The sequence below is a fragment of the Brassica napus genome, chromosome C3, assembly GCF_020379485.1.
Source record: "Brassica napus cultivar Da-Ae chromosome C3, Da-Ae, whole genome shotgun sequence".
In the NCBI taxonomy this organism is placed as follows: Eukaryota; Viridiplantae; Streptophyta; class Magnoliopsida; order Brassicales; family Brassicaceae; genus Brassica; species Brassica napus.
Window position 1 is genome coordinate 27,829,631 of NC_063446.1, and position 15,791 is coordinate 27,845,421.

A 15,791-nucleotide genomic window follows, 5' to 3' on the forward strand; every position below is an offset into this window, starting at 1 on the left:
AAGTACGTAATTTAAATTTCAAAATAAAACTTTGTTTTCTTCTTTATGTTCTTTTAATGCATAATTTTGTTTTTGAATTAGGAAAATTGCATATGATGAAAACTACACCAATTGAAGTTGGAAGAGAAACTCTAACTATATTTTTATTAATAAATATTTAATTTATATAAAATATATTTTTATGAAATTTTTGTAAATATAAAATAATTGGATTAATTGTTAATTTTTTATAAGTTGAAGGCACTACTAACAATTATTAACTAAATAAAAAAATCATTTGTGAATAATTTTTTAGAATAAAAAATAGAATAATACATTGGGGTAAAATTTAATCTTATTTTAGAGTTATACCATTCTAAAGTAAAAATTGGAGTAATACATTGAAGATGCTTTTATTTGAAATGTAAAAAGAAAAAGTCGTGAGATTCATTATTTGTTACATTTGTCATAATAATATCAGGGAGATTTTTTCTGGTTCTCACTTCTTACAGCCTTTTCACCGTAACCCACCGTAGACAGAAATTAATAGCTGTAAAATATGTAGCTAGGAATATTTGTTTTGAAGTAATATACCAGTTTAATATTCGGTGATTCGAAGTATTTGTCCCACCAAACATGTTGGGAAATTGCATCACATAACCAAACAAAAAACTTAAATTAGCTAAATAATCAAAATCATCTTCTCTCTCTTTTTTTTCATTCCTATCTCTTTTATCCCTCTCTCTAAATATCTAATTTTGATTTTTTTTTTGGTTATTTCACAAATTGGCCCAAACATGTATTATTGTCAAGTCTTCTTATAGGTGAAGAAGGTGTGATTGTGATACTTTTATTGCTTCCTTCGCAGCTTGATCAAGCACGTTTACTGCTGTCTCATAACTTCCTTTGTTTTCTTCAACTATCTTTCTCGTCTCTTTGCATTGTAAAACTCCATTAGCTCATCTTGTAAATGTGTATTGGTAGATTCAGCTACTGAAAATGGAAACGGTAGAGGACACAGATGAGAAGCAAAGCGACTAATATTCCCGGTTTGGATGGACCATGTAAACTGAAGAAAGTTCAAGAATGAGTAATAATCAAAGAGAATTAAAATAATCAAAGATAAGTTTGTGTAAAAGATCATTTTAGTTATGGAACAACACACGAATAAAGCAAGAAAATAAGCTTAGGAGGGGCAAGCTTTTCATTTATGTTTGGAACACTTTAAAGGTAGATTCTTTGTAACCATTCGTTGTCATACCAAAAGCGATTGCTAGCCATGCCTTATTTTTTTTAACATTTCATGGAACTATATAATGTATGAAAACACCACGTGCCAGTTTACAGTCATATTAATGACTCATCTAACATAGATACTTGTCTTGGCTTGTCAATTAATCTTATAGTGCATAGATAATTAGATGCTTAGCAAGAAGCATGTATACATGGCAAATACTACCTTACTCAAACAACGATGAGCATCAAGTAGTACTGACTTCAACGTGCTCTCTACTAACTTAAGCTTCCATGAATGGCAACTTATCAAATCCACAGCGATTGCAGATTTTCCGATCGCCACTGACACCAAAGCTCCGGCGTAACCAAACCTCCTCTGGGGCGACAACTATATTCTCTGTGACGACGCCCTAATCTTTCCGGTTCCGTTAAATAACTCTGTTTATGAACAAAACTTTTTTAAAAGATATTTCACTTCGTAATATAGATTCAATACGGTGGAAATGGCTAAAGAACTAAACCTGTTAAAGACAAAGCTTATAAACAACAGGCGGAGTTAAATAAGATACCTGAGAATCCAGAAAGAACATATCCGCTCCCATAAGCTCTCCACCACGGCGAAAATTTCTGGCTTCTCAGAAACGGCAGCCGGCTCCAACAGAGGAGGAATAGCAGCCCGTCTGCAAATCGAAGAGGAAGACCAAACGTTAGCCATATCTCACGAATTTAGTTTACTGGTTAGTTTAGAGGAATGAGATGATTTTCAAAGTAGAAAAATTATACCTTTTTATAGATGAACCTTCACAGCCTTATGGAAGCAGAAATCGCATTGAATAAAGATCGTGTGTGAGAGATTAATGGAGGGGTTTAAGATACAGGTATCGTTTCGGCATCTGAGTAGAAGATGAAAAGCGATCGAGAAGACCTAAGCAACATCGGTTCTGGAGGCCCGAAGCAGAAGAACACGGAGTCAACCCTAATTGAAACGCTACGCTTCATCTATGCGTAATAACAAAGGGCCGTATATTTTTTAATGACCAACCCAACTGCATAGAAGAATGAAATTAACATGAAGCCCATAACAAAAAAAAGCCCAACCCAACTGGACGGCTGACTTAATGAAACGCAGCGGATTGGCAAAATTGGACACATGTCGAACTGAGGTCGAACGAATTGATGACGTGACAGTCTCACCGGAAGAAAGTAACTCTTCTTTATAATATTAGATATATATATTTTGTAACTATTTAGTTATATTTATGAAAACAGAGAATATAAGACCATGATTAAACCGGAGTTGTTAGAGTGAAATTTTTACCAGAAATTAAGAAACTGTTTCTTAACTTATGCTAAGAACTCATCATAAGAACTTCGGGTTAATCATGCTCTAAGATACTGAATCTAGGGGTGTTTTCTTTAATATATAAAACACAAATTTTTATTTTAGAACCTTAGTCAAAAAACTAAATCTTTATAATTGAAAAGTATGTCATATTTTATTTGAAATCATGTTATTATTTTTCATAAATTATATCTTTTTTTAAACAAATATGATGATTAGATAAACAAATTTACAAAATCAATTCAAATAATATTTAAAGGTTATCCATAAGAATCATGATCACCGGTGAAATCAATATTCTTCTATTAAATCTAATTAAAAATAAATATAAATTATAAATTATCAACCAATCAATTTATAACAATTTTTTAAGATTACATAAATGATCGACACAAAAACAAAAATCTCTTAAGTGACTTCTCAATTAATATATAGTAGGATAATAAGATGAGATTTTAAAAAAGATTTTATAAATTAATCTATAAGCTTTTATAGATGACTTACAAACTCTTTTTATAATTTGAAATATAAAATAAGCCAAGACAAATAATTTGATAAATGTTTTTATAAATGATTTATAAAGCATACAATATGAACTTTAGAAGATGTTAATAGTTATTATGATAATTTATATAAAATATAATGCTTTTAAATAAGAATATAAAATCAGTGTATTGATTTATATAACCTGTTTGTCATTTATTATTTTATGTATTTTAAAATATAAAAAATTGATCTACATTAAATAATATCGACCAATCAATTTATAACAATTTTTTTAGAATTTAATATATGATCGACCCATAAGAAAAAATCGCTTACGTCACTTCTCAATTAATATATAGTATAATAGTAGAATGAGATTTTAAAATAAATTTTATAAATTAATTTATAAGCTCTCATAGATGACATACAGACTCTTATAATAATTTAAAATATACAATAAGCCAAGATAAATAATTTGATAAATGTTTTTATAGATGATTTATAAAGCATATAATATGAACTTTAGAAGATGTTAATAGATATTATAATAATTTACACAAAATATAATTCTTTTAAATAAGAATATAAAATCATTATATTAATTTATATAAAAAGTTTGTCGTTTATTATTTTATATATTTTATAAATATAGAAAATGATCAATTTATTTCTCTTTCTATAATTTAAACAATTAGTTACCATAAATCATTATATGTATATTATGTAAATTATTTGGCAAGTCATATTAATTGGTTATAGACTTACCTTTCTTTTTAGATCTAAATAAAATAAATAAAAATTGAAAATCATCGACCAATCAAATTATAACAATATTGCAAGAGCTCACCTATGATCGACACGTAAGCAAAAGTCATTAAAGTGACTTCTCAATTAATATATAGTATGATTATAGCAAATATATCGTCTATATTAATATAGGGCTTTGATGTGTTATTTTAGATTGTCACCAACTAACGAATATCGGGGGATATATGCAGAGCCGGGTTCGAGCAGAGTCTCACGAAACATCCGTGTAGGGCCCCCACCTAATGGGAACCCATTTCCAATTTGTAGATTTGTAACGTAATGTTAATATATTAGTTTTATGTGCAAAGTGAAACTAAAAAACAAAGTTTTGGTTTGTACTGTACAAAATAAAAAATATAAGTTATTAACATTAGCACAAGTAACTTACGGTAAGTTATTCGACTCTGTACTTTATTTTTATTTAAATAATCGTAGATATTATAATAAATTTAAGTAAGTAAAAAAACATCATTTTTAACTCACTAGAAAAAACTTACGAGAGAGTCTTTTCAACTTCTCTTGTTCTCTTTACTCTGTAAAAGCAAGCAAGTTCGTAAGAAAACTACAATAAGTTCATCTTTATTTCGAATCGAGTCTCGAAAATCTCAGGCCCGACTCTAGATATATGCTATTTTATTATCATATAATATAATATAGTTTTGTCGCCGCCAAAAGAAAATAGTAACATACATCGTTTTCAACGTTAATTGAGCCTCATCTCCCGTGTCATTGTTCGTAGTGGCGAAAGCCGGCTATCGTGGGGGTAAGTGCATCCTCAATTATATTAAAATTTAAAAATTTGTATATAAAACATCAAAAAATTGTTAGTTTATATGGTAAATATAGCTCAGAGCACCAATAACCCAGGTGCTTAATGGGTTGCTTATTGGATTTTGGATTAAAAAAAAAAAAAAGGAAAAGAAAAGAATTAGAGAAGCAGCTATGCTTAATTAAGCCTCAGAAGCAGCGTGTCTTATTGGACACGTGTTGTCCAAACAACGCTCTGCGTTCCTTTTTCTCTCTCTTGCGAAACGGAAACGTCTCGTTCTCTCTCACTCTCGACGACTCCACCGTCTTCTCTCTCGACGAAATCGACGCCTCCTCGACGCCAAGCGCAGCTCAAACCCGACACAGTGCCCAAGCTCCGTGAAGCTTTACCTGCTCTGGCCGACTAACTCATCGGCGCGATGATGTCTCCTCTGTGGCGATCGTATGATCCAAACCTCATCGAAAAACCTACCGTCTACAGGTTTTTATATTTTTTTTTCATTTGCCACGAAGTTTATTAGTTTCTGTGGGTTTTAAAGTTGATGGCTTTTTATCAGGTTGAATGAAGCAGTGATGCATTTTGGTGAGAGTATAAAGGAGATGTGTGTTCCTTTTCTGCTGTTATGACATACGTTCAAGATGTTTAAGGCTATTAGAGATCTTGTCTTTTTCCTCTAGAATCTGTGGATTTGATCTCTCTGATTCACTTAGTAGCCATAAAAATCTCCTTTTTGCTTTGTTTATGTCTCTGCTATAAAAGATTACTAAAAAAACTGAGCCACTTGGGATTGTTTTATACCAGAATCTATTTACATGTTAGTGTTTGCTTGTGGAGAAAGATTGTTTATTTGAGTCTGAGGTCTTGTTTGCATATCTGTGCTATTGCAAAGTTAGTATCTTTTTAAAGAGTCAAGTAAAGGATATCAAGCTTATGTTTTTACTAGTTCCAAGTAAATGATCTAGAGATCTGAAGGACTAGCTATGTCATTGATTCAAATTCAATCTCTTTATGTGAAAAAATGTTGTAATCTCTTTATTGTGCTTGAGAAAGGCCTGAACTTTGACATGTGTTACTACTTGGTGATCATCAGGTGAAATAAAAATCTACTGAAGATGTGCAGACCTCTCAACCGAGCGGAACACACTCGGATCTTTCAATTCAAATACCGCCTAGATCAATCCCATTCGGTGGTGCCGGCCGTATCCCAAAAGGTTCTCTGAAACAAGCGCATGTACATGTTTCTAACAGATGTTAACCAAACAGATACAGACTTGTGAGAAAACTTGAGGTCCGCATAATAATTGTATGAGTAATAGATTGAGTCATGTGCACTGTTTTTGGTGTAAAGCATGTCAACGTTTAATCAGTGAGAGAAATTGCATATTCATTGAAAGAAATGTGCACTGTTCTTCTTCTATTTTGCATGCTTTGGTTTTTTTAGTTCATTGCTATTGTAATTTACTTCTTTTCTTTATCTCTCCGCTGCACTTTAGGTTAGTAGTCTTGACTTACGAGTACTTGTTCCTTTGGCCATGTTATTTGGAACCATAGAATTGCTTGTTTCTGTGAGAACTAGAGAAAGTTTGAGCTTTTATTTTTGTTTATAAATTAGTTGAAACTGTTGGATCACAGTAATCCAATTTGGCTGATTCTATCTTCTCTCCTTGTCCTAGACTAGTACACATGACTACTTGTTTTCATTCTTCTTAACTTGTTTCATTGTAATTTTTTTTTTAAAAACCCCTAAATAAGATACTTGCATTGAAAGACACAAATTTAGAAGTATCTTAAATAAAATTCTTAACACACATTTATTACTAAAAAATGATTAAGAGCCCCATCAAGGGTGCTATGAATAATCATGCTCTCATGCACCCTCAATTTCCAAGGTTCAATCCTTTTCATATGCAATTTTATTATTTAATCATTAATAGTGCACCCATCATTTAAATTGTCAGATTCGCCTCTGATTGTTCGTGTCGTCGACACTCAGAGAAAATATTGACTAATCAAGCCATAAATGACTAAGTAGCCCTCATTCAATTTGGTTAATCTAGTAATTACATAGTCTCGACATGAGTAGTCAGGCTTTGTAAATGTGTCGCATTGTCGCCACATATAATCCTCTAATGCAAGTAAGTCACACTAAAACGGGCTGAAATAGGGGGAGCTTATACTTTTTAATTTGCCCTGATTCACATTGGTTATTGATTATGTTATCAACAATGAATTGGTTCGATAGTTTAAACTTATGACACGTATAAATTTTTGATGATCAATATTTAAATTGGCTATAGATTGTGATTACTACACCATCATAGACTTATAAAGTTTTTATAGTTGCTAATAAATCGTTTTCTGGATTTGGAATCCAGATATTAGGTTGTAAAAAACATTAATTAATCATCAATTAAACTATTGGATTAAAGAGCTGAGCTTATTACCCGTGTTTCATATTTCTTATCCATCTAGACACAAAATCTAATACAATAGAAATTCTATAAATTAATATCCGAAATATTAATAAACACGGTAAATTAATATTTTTTTTGGATCTACGGTTCAAAATATGACATGAAATAATAAAATAATAAGATCATAACTTTTCAAAAATCTTATATAAATATATGGTCCCATTAAAATCATAAATTAATAATTTATACATATATAATTTATATAAATACAAAAAATATATTGTTTATTTTATATTCACAAAATAATTTATTTTGTTTTTCTTAACATTTCAATATACTCTAATAATATTTAATAAAATTATATCCAAAACAATACTTAAATTTTATGCAACATATTTTACATACACTAGATAATATAATAAAATAATAATAATATTTTTTTTCTAAAATTTAATTAATTTATATACGGTAAAATCTAAAAAAAAATATTTTTTTTTTAAATTAGTAATTCATAAATTAATAAAATACCGTAGTACCAACATTATCAATTTATAAAAACATAATATAAAATCTTTCAGATCTGATGATGGCGAACGGCGATTCTAGAGTCTCGACTACGGAGGATCAGGACGAGAACATGACGGAGGTGGGGGAGAAATCTAACCCACCAGGAGAGCCGCCTGATAAGTGGATCTCAGGGACTTCGAAGGCGGCAAGTACGGAAGGAGTGGAGGGCATGGAGGCGAACGGTGTTTCTATGGTTCCGAATTCGGAGGATCACGACGCGAGCATGACGGACGTGGGTGAGAGAACCAACAGACCAGGAGAACCGCTTGATAAGGGAATCTCATGGGCTTCGAAGGCAGCAAGTACGATAGGAGGGGGTATGCCGGTTCCAGAGGTTTTGATCGAGGACTCGTTTGTGTCTAACAGACTCCACGTGGAGTTCCCGAATGGGGAGGATGGAGAACCATCAATTACGATTGAAAACGAGGTCCTCGAAGCGATGAATGGGTTGTGGAAGAAGTGTATGATTGTTAGGGTCTTGGGGAGAAACGTTGCGATCTCTGCAGTGAATAGGAAGTTACAGGAACTATGGAATCCGAAGGGGAGAATGTATGTGATGGATTTACCGAGGCAGTTCTTCATGGTTCGCTTTGAAAGGGAAGAGGAGTATCTGGCAGCATTGACAGGAGGACCATGGAGGGCCTTTGGTAGTTACCTCATGGTGCGAGCGTGGTCACCAGAGTTTGATCCATTACAATATAACATTGCTACAACACCGGTTTGGATCAGATTAACGAATATCCCGGTAAATTTTTACCATCGATCGATTCTTATGGGAATTGCTAAGGGTCTAGGTAAGCCAATTCGTGTGGATCCAACTACGTTGAACTTTGAAAGAGCGCAGTTCGCGAGAATTTGCGTTGAGGTTAATCTAGCAAAACCTTTGAAGGGGACCGTCCTAATAAATGGAGACAGGTACTTCGTTTCTTATGAGGGACTAACTGAGATTTGCTCCAAATGTGGGGTATATGGGCATTTAGTGCATGGATGTCCAAGATCGATTGCGGAACGAATGGCCATTTCAATGACTTTAACGGAGGTGTCAGCACAAGTTAAACAAACGACCGCACAAGTCCCACAACCGCAGGACGATGGCTTTATTCAAGCACGAGGATCGAGAAGAGGAGCACAAGCATTGCCTCGGTCGTCTACTGGCATGACAGGAAAAAGTTCGAAAGGAGAGACTGACAGATCCAATAGTGAGATGAAAGAAACTAAGAAGATTGTGTTATCGAACAAGTATGGAAGCCTTGATATAGACAGAAAAACGGGGGAAGTAGGAGATGATGTTAGCCCGGGTGAGGAGGATAGGGAGAATCAGAAGATGAATATCAGGGATAATAAGGGTAAGGGAGTCTTGCAAGAGAAGGGAAGCATTGTTTTTGGCGGGACTACAAGTGTACCATCTGTTTCGAAGTGGGAGACTAAGGAGAGATGGATGGGCAATAAAAAAACGATGGAGGGAGCAAGAGGCAAGTTGAAGAAGATTAACAACAGACCGGTAAGAGGTTTGATCTTTGGGCCAACGAAGGGGGAAATAAACCTATCAGAGTCTGGGAAAAGACTGAGAGTAGAAAACTACAATGTAGGGAGACAAGGTGGAGCATTCAGAGATAACATGGAGAAAGCTAAGGCTGTGCCTAAGACCCCTCAGCTGTGTGATGAGGAATTGGAAAATCCAATGGATGGTAGTATCAGCGAAGCAGAGCAGCGAACAGCTGGTACACAGACGAACCTACAGGAAGATGGGAGAGTGTTATCTCTCGCATAATAGGGTGCCCCGGGAATTCAATCAGATACTATTATATTTATGATGATGAATTGCTTATTCTGGAATTGCCGGGGGGCAAATAAACCCAATTTCAGACGGTCTATTCGGTATATTTTGAAGAAGTTTAAAACTGATTTTCTTGCTTTATTTGAGACTCATGCGGGCGGGGATAAAGCAATGAAAATATGTCAGAGTTTGGGATTTGAGAACTCTTTTCGAGTGGATGCCATTGGTCAAAGAGGAGGTATTTGGGTTTTATGGAGGGATCAGGTCGGGGTTATCACGGTTGTGGAATCTTCTGATCAGTTTGTTCACGTGAAGGTGGTGGTTGGTATGGACATCATACATCTCGTCGCTGTCTATGCGGCCCCTACGGCTAGCCGCAGGAGTGGTCTTTGGGGGCAGTTAAAACGAGTACTGGAAAATATAGATGAACCGGTTATGTTGGGTGGCGATTTCAATACTATTGTGAGGTTGGATGAGCGAACTGGAGGGAACGGTAGACTTTCACCAGATTCACTGGCGTTCGGGGACTGGATCAATGAACTAGCATTGGTGGATATGGGTTTCAAAGGGAATCGGTTTACTTGGAGAAGAGGTAAAGAAACACGCAATTTTGTGACCAAGCGTCTTGATAGAGTTTTGTGTAGCGCACAGACGCGAGTGAGATGGCAGGAGGCGGTGGTCTCACATCTCCCCTTCCTAGCATCGGATCATGCACCGGTATATGTTCAATTGGAGCCAGAACAGAGAGGAAACACAAGAAGAAGACCATTCAGGTTTGAAGCTGCATGGCTAAAACATGACGGGTTCAAGGAGTTACTCTCAACGTCTTGGAACAGGGAACTGAGTACTCCTGAGGCACTGGTAGTTCTCAAAACAAAGCTTCAGAAATGGAATAAAGAAATCTTTGGGGATGTACGAAAAAGAAAGGAAAAACTACTGGGGGAAATTAAGGAAATCCAAGAGGAGTTGGAAAGGAATCTGAATGATGATCTTCTGATAAGGGAAGCAACATTACAAAAGGAGTTTGATGTTGTCCTCGAGCAGGAGGAGGTGCTCTGGTATCAGAAATCACGAGAAAAATGGATAGTACTTGGAGATAGGAACACAAATTACTACCATACGAGTACTATAGTGAGGAGGAAGAGAAATAAAATTGAGATGCTAAAAGATGATGATGGGCGTTGGATTGAGCAGTCGGAAGAGTTACAGAGACTAGCAATCAACTACTATAAGAGACTTTACTCGACGGAGGATATATCCCTAGATACACAAAATTTACCTCAGCAAGGTTTCACTGCGCCTACATGGGATGAGCTGGTGAGTTTGAATAAACCTTTCTCGGGAGTAGACATGGAATCTGCGGTTCGATCGATGGGAAAATATAAGGCTCCGGGGCCAGATGGCTTTCAGCCGGTCTTTTATCAAGAATCGTGGGAGGTTGTGGGCGAATCAGTCACTCGGTGTGGACTGAGTTTCTTTGAATCCAGAGTCCTAACGGAGGGCATGAATGATGCAATGGTAGTTCTCACACCAAAAGTTATAAAACCGGAAAAGATTATGCAGTTTCGTCCCATTAGCTTATGCAATGTTTTGTTCAAGACAATAACAAAAGCGATGGTGTTGAGATTAAAGAAGCTAATGCCAAAGCTAATAGGCCCAGCACAAGCGAGCTTTATTCCAGGGAGGCTAAGTACTGACAATATAATTGTGGTTCAGGAAGCGGTCCATTCCATGAGGAGGAAGAAAGGACGGAAAGGCTGGATGTTGCTTAAGTTGGATCTTGAAAAAGCATATGATCGCATCAGGTGGGATTTTCTAGAAGATACTCTCTATGCTGCGAAACTACCACATATATGGATTAAATGGATTATGGAATGTGTTACGAATCCTGGTATGAGTCTACTATGGAATGGAGAGAGAACAGAAGCGTTTACGCCCCAACGGGGACTGAGACAGGGGGATCCGTTGTCTCCGTACTTGTTTGTGCTATGCATGGAGAGATTGTGTCACCAGATCGAATTTTCTGTTGCCAATAAGCAATGGAAACCAATCACATTATCTAGGGGCGGACCATCCTTATCACATGTCTGCTTCGCGGATGATCTGATATTGTTTGCTGAAGCATCACTATCACAGATTCGAGTGGTACGTAAGGTTTTGGAGAGATTCTGTGAAGCTTCTGGCCAGAAGGTTAGTTTGGCGAAATCTCTAATATTCTTCTCGGAGAATGTTCATCGAGATCTAGCTAACTCGATAAGTAATGAGAGTGGCATTAAAGGTACAAAGGAGTTAGGAAAGTATCTAGGAATGCCTGTTTTACAGAAGCGAATCAACAAAGAGACGTTTGGAGAAGTGATTCAGAAGGTTGCATCTAAATTGGTTGGGTGGAAGAGGAGGTTTCTGAGTATGGCGGGTAGGATAACTCTCACTAAGTCTGTCCTCGCATCAATTCCGGTCCATATAATGAGTTCTATAGCTCTCCCTGTGTCGACTTTGGAACAGCTGGATAGAATTGCTAGGTCCTTCATCTGGGGGAGTGGAGAAGGGAACAGAAAACAACACATGGTGGCGTGGGAGAGAATATGCAAACCAAAAAGAGAAGGTGGGCTTGGTTTAAGGTCAGCTAAAGGAATGAATATAGCTCTACTAGCTAAACTTGGATGGCGATTGCTTAACACACAGGATGGTTTATGGGTTCAAATCCTGCGAAAAAAGTTTCGGGTGGGCGAGATATATGAAACATCGTGGTTGGTTGCTCAAGGAAATTGGTCGCCTACATGGAGAAGTTTGATTTTGGGAATCAGACAGATCGTGGTTCCAAGCGTCTCCTGGATACTAGGGGATGGGCATCATGTCCGGTTCTGGAAGGATAATTGGCTATTGAATGAACCCTTACAGGGTTTAAGCAACGTCGCGATTCCGGAGGCCATATTGGAGGCAACAGCCCGTGATTTATGGCAACAGGGAGTGGGTTGGTTAGTACAACAAATTGAACCGTATATATCGCATCAAAATCGACTTAGGCTCGCCTCGGTCGTCATTGATGAGGTTACTGGAGCTAGAGACAGAATGTCTTGGGGAGAAAGTAAAGATGGAATCTTCTCTGTGAAATCAGCGTATGCCTTTCTTACAAGAGATGACTTACCAAGACCGAACATGGAAGCTTTATTTGCTCGAGTGTGGCGTGTTATGACACCAGAACGAGTAAGGGTCTTCCTATGGTTGGTCTCACACCAAGTGATCATGACTAATATGGAGCGGAAACGAAGGCATATGAGTGATAATGGCATGTGTACGCTATGTCAGAACGGTAATGAGACTATTCTTCATGCCCTTCGAGACTGTCAGGCAGCTGCTGGAATATGGAGGAGACTTATGGCACCAAGCAGATATCAAAGGTTCTGTAACCAGCCACTTCTAGAATGGTTATATGAAAATTTAGCGCAAGACTCAACGGCTGGGGGAGATAAATGGCCAACGCTTTTCGCCCTTACTGTGTGGTGGTGCTGGAAGTGGAGATGTGGGTATGTGTTCGGTGAAACAGGGAAGTGTAGAGACAGAGTGCAGTTTGTTAAGGATAAGACTCAGGAGGTGATAAAAGCGAATAACAATCAGAGGCACAAACAGGTGATTGGGGCGCGAATGGAGAGACAAATCACATGGACACGACCAATGTCGGGATGGTGCAAACTGAACACAGACGGAGCTTCTAAAGGGAACCCGGGGCTGGCGGCAGCAGGTGGGGTGATAAGAGATGAAAATGGAAGGTGGAAAGGGGGCTTTGCTATTAACATTGGCATTTGTTCCGCCCCTTTAGCAGAGTTGTGGGGTGTTTATTATGGATTGTGCATAGCATGGGACAATGGTATTCGACGGCTCGAAGTGGAGGTGGATTCGGAGAGTGTGGTGGGTTTTCTAAAGACAGGGATACATGATACTCATCCCTTGTCGTTCCTAGTACGCTTGTGCTATGGCTTCATATCAAGAGACTGGATAGTCAAAATATCTCATGTGTATAGGGAGGCTAATCGTCTAGCCGATGGATTGGCAAACTATGCGTTTTCTCTACCTTATGGTTTACATTTCTTTGAGTTGGTTCCGGAGCATGTTACTTCTATGCTATCGGAGGATTTCCATGAGATAGCTAGAACTCGGAAATGTTGCATGTAGTTGTCTTTGAAGTTTTTGCTTAATAAAAAGTATGGGGCTTTTGTCCCTTGCATCCTACCAAAAAAAAAAACATTATCAATTTATAGAGTTTTTACTGTATATACTAAAATAAAAGTTTCCAGACAAATTACAAACTTTAAATTTATGCGGGTGTATATATACAATGTACGAAAAAGCAGAGGATTAAAAACCATAAAATGGCGTTTCTAGTATAAGCCCATTTAATAGAACGGTAACGCTCATAGAAACATTTTTCAGGAAACCTCTCCAAAAAACAAAAAAAAAAATCTAAGAACCGAAAAAAAGTAATAATCTCAGATTTATGATATGAACTTATCGTACAGGAACAACCAAAACCTCCGATCAGGGTGCTAGATTATCAATGGAGATTACCGATTCTCCCGGTGGTTCTCCACCGCCGCAACCTAACCTTCCTCCTGGCTTCCGTTTCCACCCTACCGACGAAGAGCTCGTGGTTCACTACCTCAAAAGCAAAGTCGCGTCCGCTCCTTTACCTGTCGCCATCATCGGCGAAGTTGATCTCTATAAGTTCGATCCATGGGAACTTCCCGGTACGTACCATCTCATCATCGGCATCCAAGTTTTCACGTCTTTTTTTATATGAATTTTTGTTAGTTTTTTTTTTCCTTTTACCTTTTTTTTTAAAACTGGTTTACTATGTTATTACAACTCATAAAACATGTAGAGTTTTTTTTTTGTTACCAAGGCTAAGATGTAGAACTGTTCCTTGTTGAATCTTCTATATAATATTTTTCTTCACGAATTAATTTCTGGATTTTATTTTGTTTGTGTTTGTTGCAGCAAAGGCATCGTTTGGAGAGCAGGAATGGTATTTCTTCAGTCCCAGAGACCGGAAGTATCCTAACGGAGCGAGGCCGAACAGAGCGGCGACGTCAGGATACTGGAAGGCGACGGGGACTGATAAACTGGTGCTTGCCTCGGACGGGAAGCTGAAGGTGGGCGTGAAGAAGGCACTCGTTTTCTACAGTGGGAAACCTCCAAAAGGCGTCAAAAGCGATTGGATCATGCATGAGTATCGTCTCATCGACAACAAACCTAATAACAGACCACCAGGATGTGTCTTCGGCAACAAGAGAAACTCCCTCCGGGTATGTAATAACATACTAGTAACTAAGACCGGCTTAAGAATTTTTGGGGCTTCAAAAAAGATTGGTATATATCTTTCAACAAAATTTGTTTACCTAGTTGAAAATTAGAGTTCTTAACATAATTTTATAAAATTATTTGTATGAGATTTGTAAAGATAAATTTAGTTTTGAAAATATACATAACCAATTTGCGTTAATGGTATATATCTAAATATATGTTTGTCAAAAAAAATTCCAAATTATTTTTAACATAAAAATATCCAAATTTTGATTTTTAATATCATGGGGGCACTCTACTTAAGCCGGCCATGCTAATAACTATCTTGATTCAGCTAATAAGATATATGCGTTTTTGTTTGATTTTGGAATGTTCCTTTATGTTAGCTTGATGATTGGGTGTTATGTCGAATCTACAAGAAGAACAACGCAAGTCGACATGTTTATAACGATAAGGATCCCGATATGTTTGATTACATCTTCAGAAAAAATCCTCCCTCGTTATCAAGTGGACTCCATCACAACGTCTCTAGGTCAATGAATATCTTCCCGGGGAAATTTGTTGGAATGAAAAGTTTTATAAAGATGGAGAAAGTGTTTAAAGTGTTTGAAGAGAAAGAAATTTTGTGAAGAATAAAGATTTTATAACTTAGAAGAAGATTTTTATTACTTGTTACAAGCTTTGTTTATTTCTTGGTGATTCAAAATGAAAGGGGAGTGGAGGTATTTATAGCCTCCAAAATACAAAATATCTTACATATTTTAATCATAAATCTAGAGAATTCTACCATAATATCTAAGATTTTTTTATTATAATTATCTAGATAATTCTATGAGAATATCTAGATTTTTATTCTAAGGAGGTGGAGGATGATTCTAGATATTGGACTAAGTTTGGACTAAAATGATTAGTAAATTATTAGCCCAAAATGTGATCCAAATCAAGTTTAACTTTCAACACCCCCTCTTAAACTTGATTTGGTTACTCCTAGCAAACTCCTCATCTTGATAAAGTCTTCTCGCTTGAGTGGCTTGGTGAAGATATCAGCTACTTGATCATTTGTCTTCACATACTCTAACTGCACATCCATCTTGGTAACACATTCTCTAATGTAGT

The 15,791-nt window shown here is 36.6% G+C and overlaps 2 protein-coding genes and 2 long non-coding RNA genes across 4 annotated transcripts; 3 read left to right on the plus strand and 1 right to left on the minus strand.

The window, feature by feature from the left end:
- Window positions 1-1,147: 1,147 nt before the first annotated feature.
- LOC106374907 lies at window positions 1,148-2,239 on the minus strand. The gene is made up of 3 exons (XR_001275136.3): window positions 1,999-2,239; window positions 1,785-1,895; window positions 1,148-1,653 (listed from the first exon to the last, which is right to left on the minus strand). It is a non-coding gene; the product is annotated as an uncharacterized LOC106374907 (long non-coding RNA).
- A 2,526-nt stretch (window positions 2,240-4,765) lies between these two features.
- Window positions 4,766-6,096, plus strand: LOC106389178. The gene is made up of 3 exons (XR_002656994.2): window positions 4,766-5,099; window positions 5,176-5,220; window positions 5,710-6,096. It is a non-coding gene; the product is annotated as an uncharacterized LOC106389178 (long non-coding RNA).
- A 1,523-nt stretch (window positions 6,097-7,619) lies between these two features.
- LOC106384322 lies at window positions 7,620-9,371 on the plus strand. The gene has a single exon (XM_013824307.1). The coding sequence runs from the start codon at window positions 7,620-7,622 to the stop codon at window positions 9,369-9,371; it is 1,752 nt and encodes a 583-aa protein (XP_013679761.1).
- Window positions 9,372-13,864: 4,493 nt separating this feature from the next.
- Window positions 13,865-15,305, plus strand: LOC106404091 (NAC transcription factor 56-like). Its single transcript, XM_022712877.2, has 3 exons — window positions 13,865-14,119; window positions 14,370-14,677; window positions 15,062-15,305. Exons 1-3 carry the CDS (start codon window positions 13,930-13,932, stop codon window positions 15,302-15,304), a joined length of 741 nt encoding a protein of 246 aa, XP_022568598.2. The 5' UTR covers window positions 13,865-13,929; the 3' UTR covers window position 15,305.
- The last annotated feature ends 486 nt before the right edge of the window (window positions 15,306-15,791 follow it).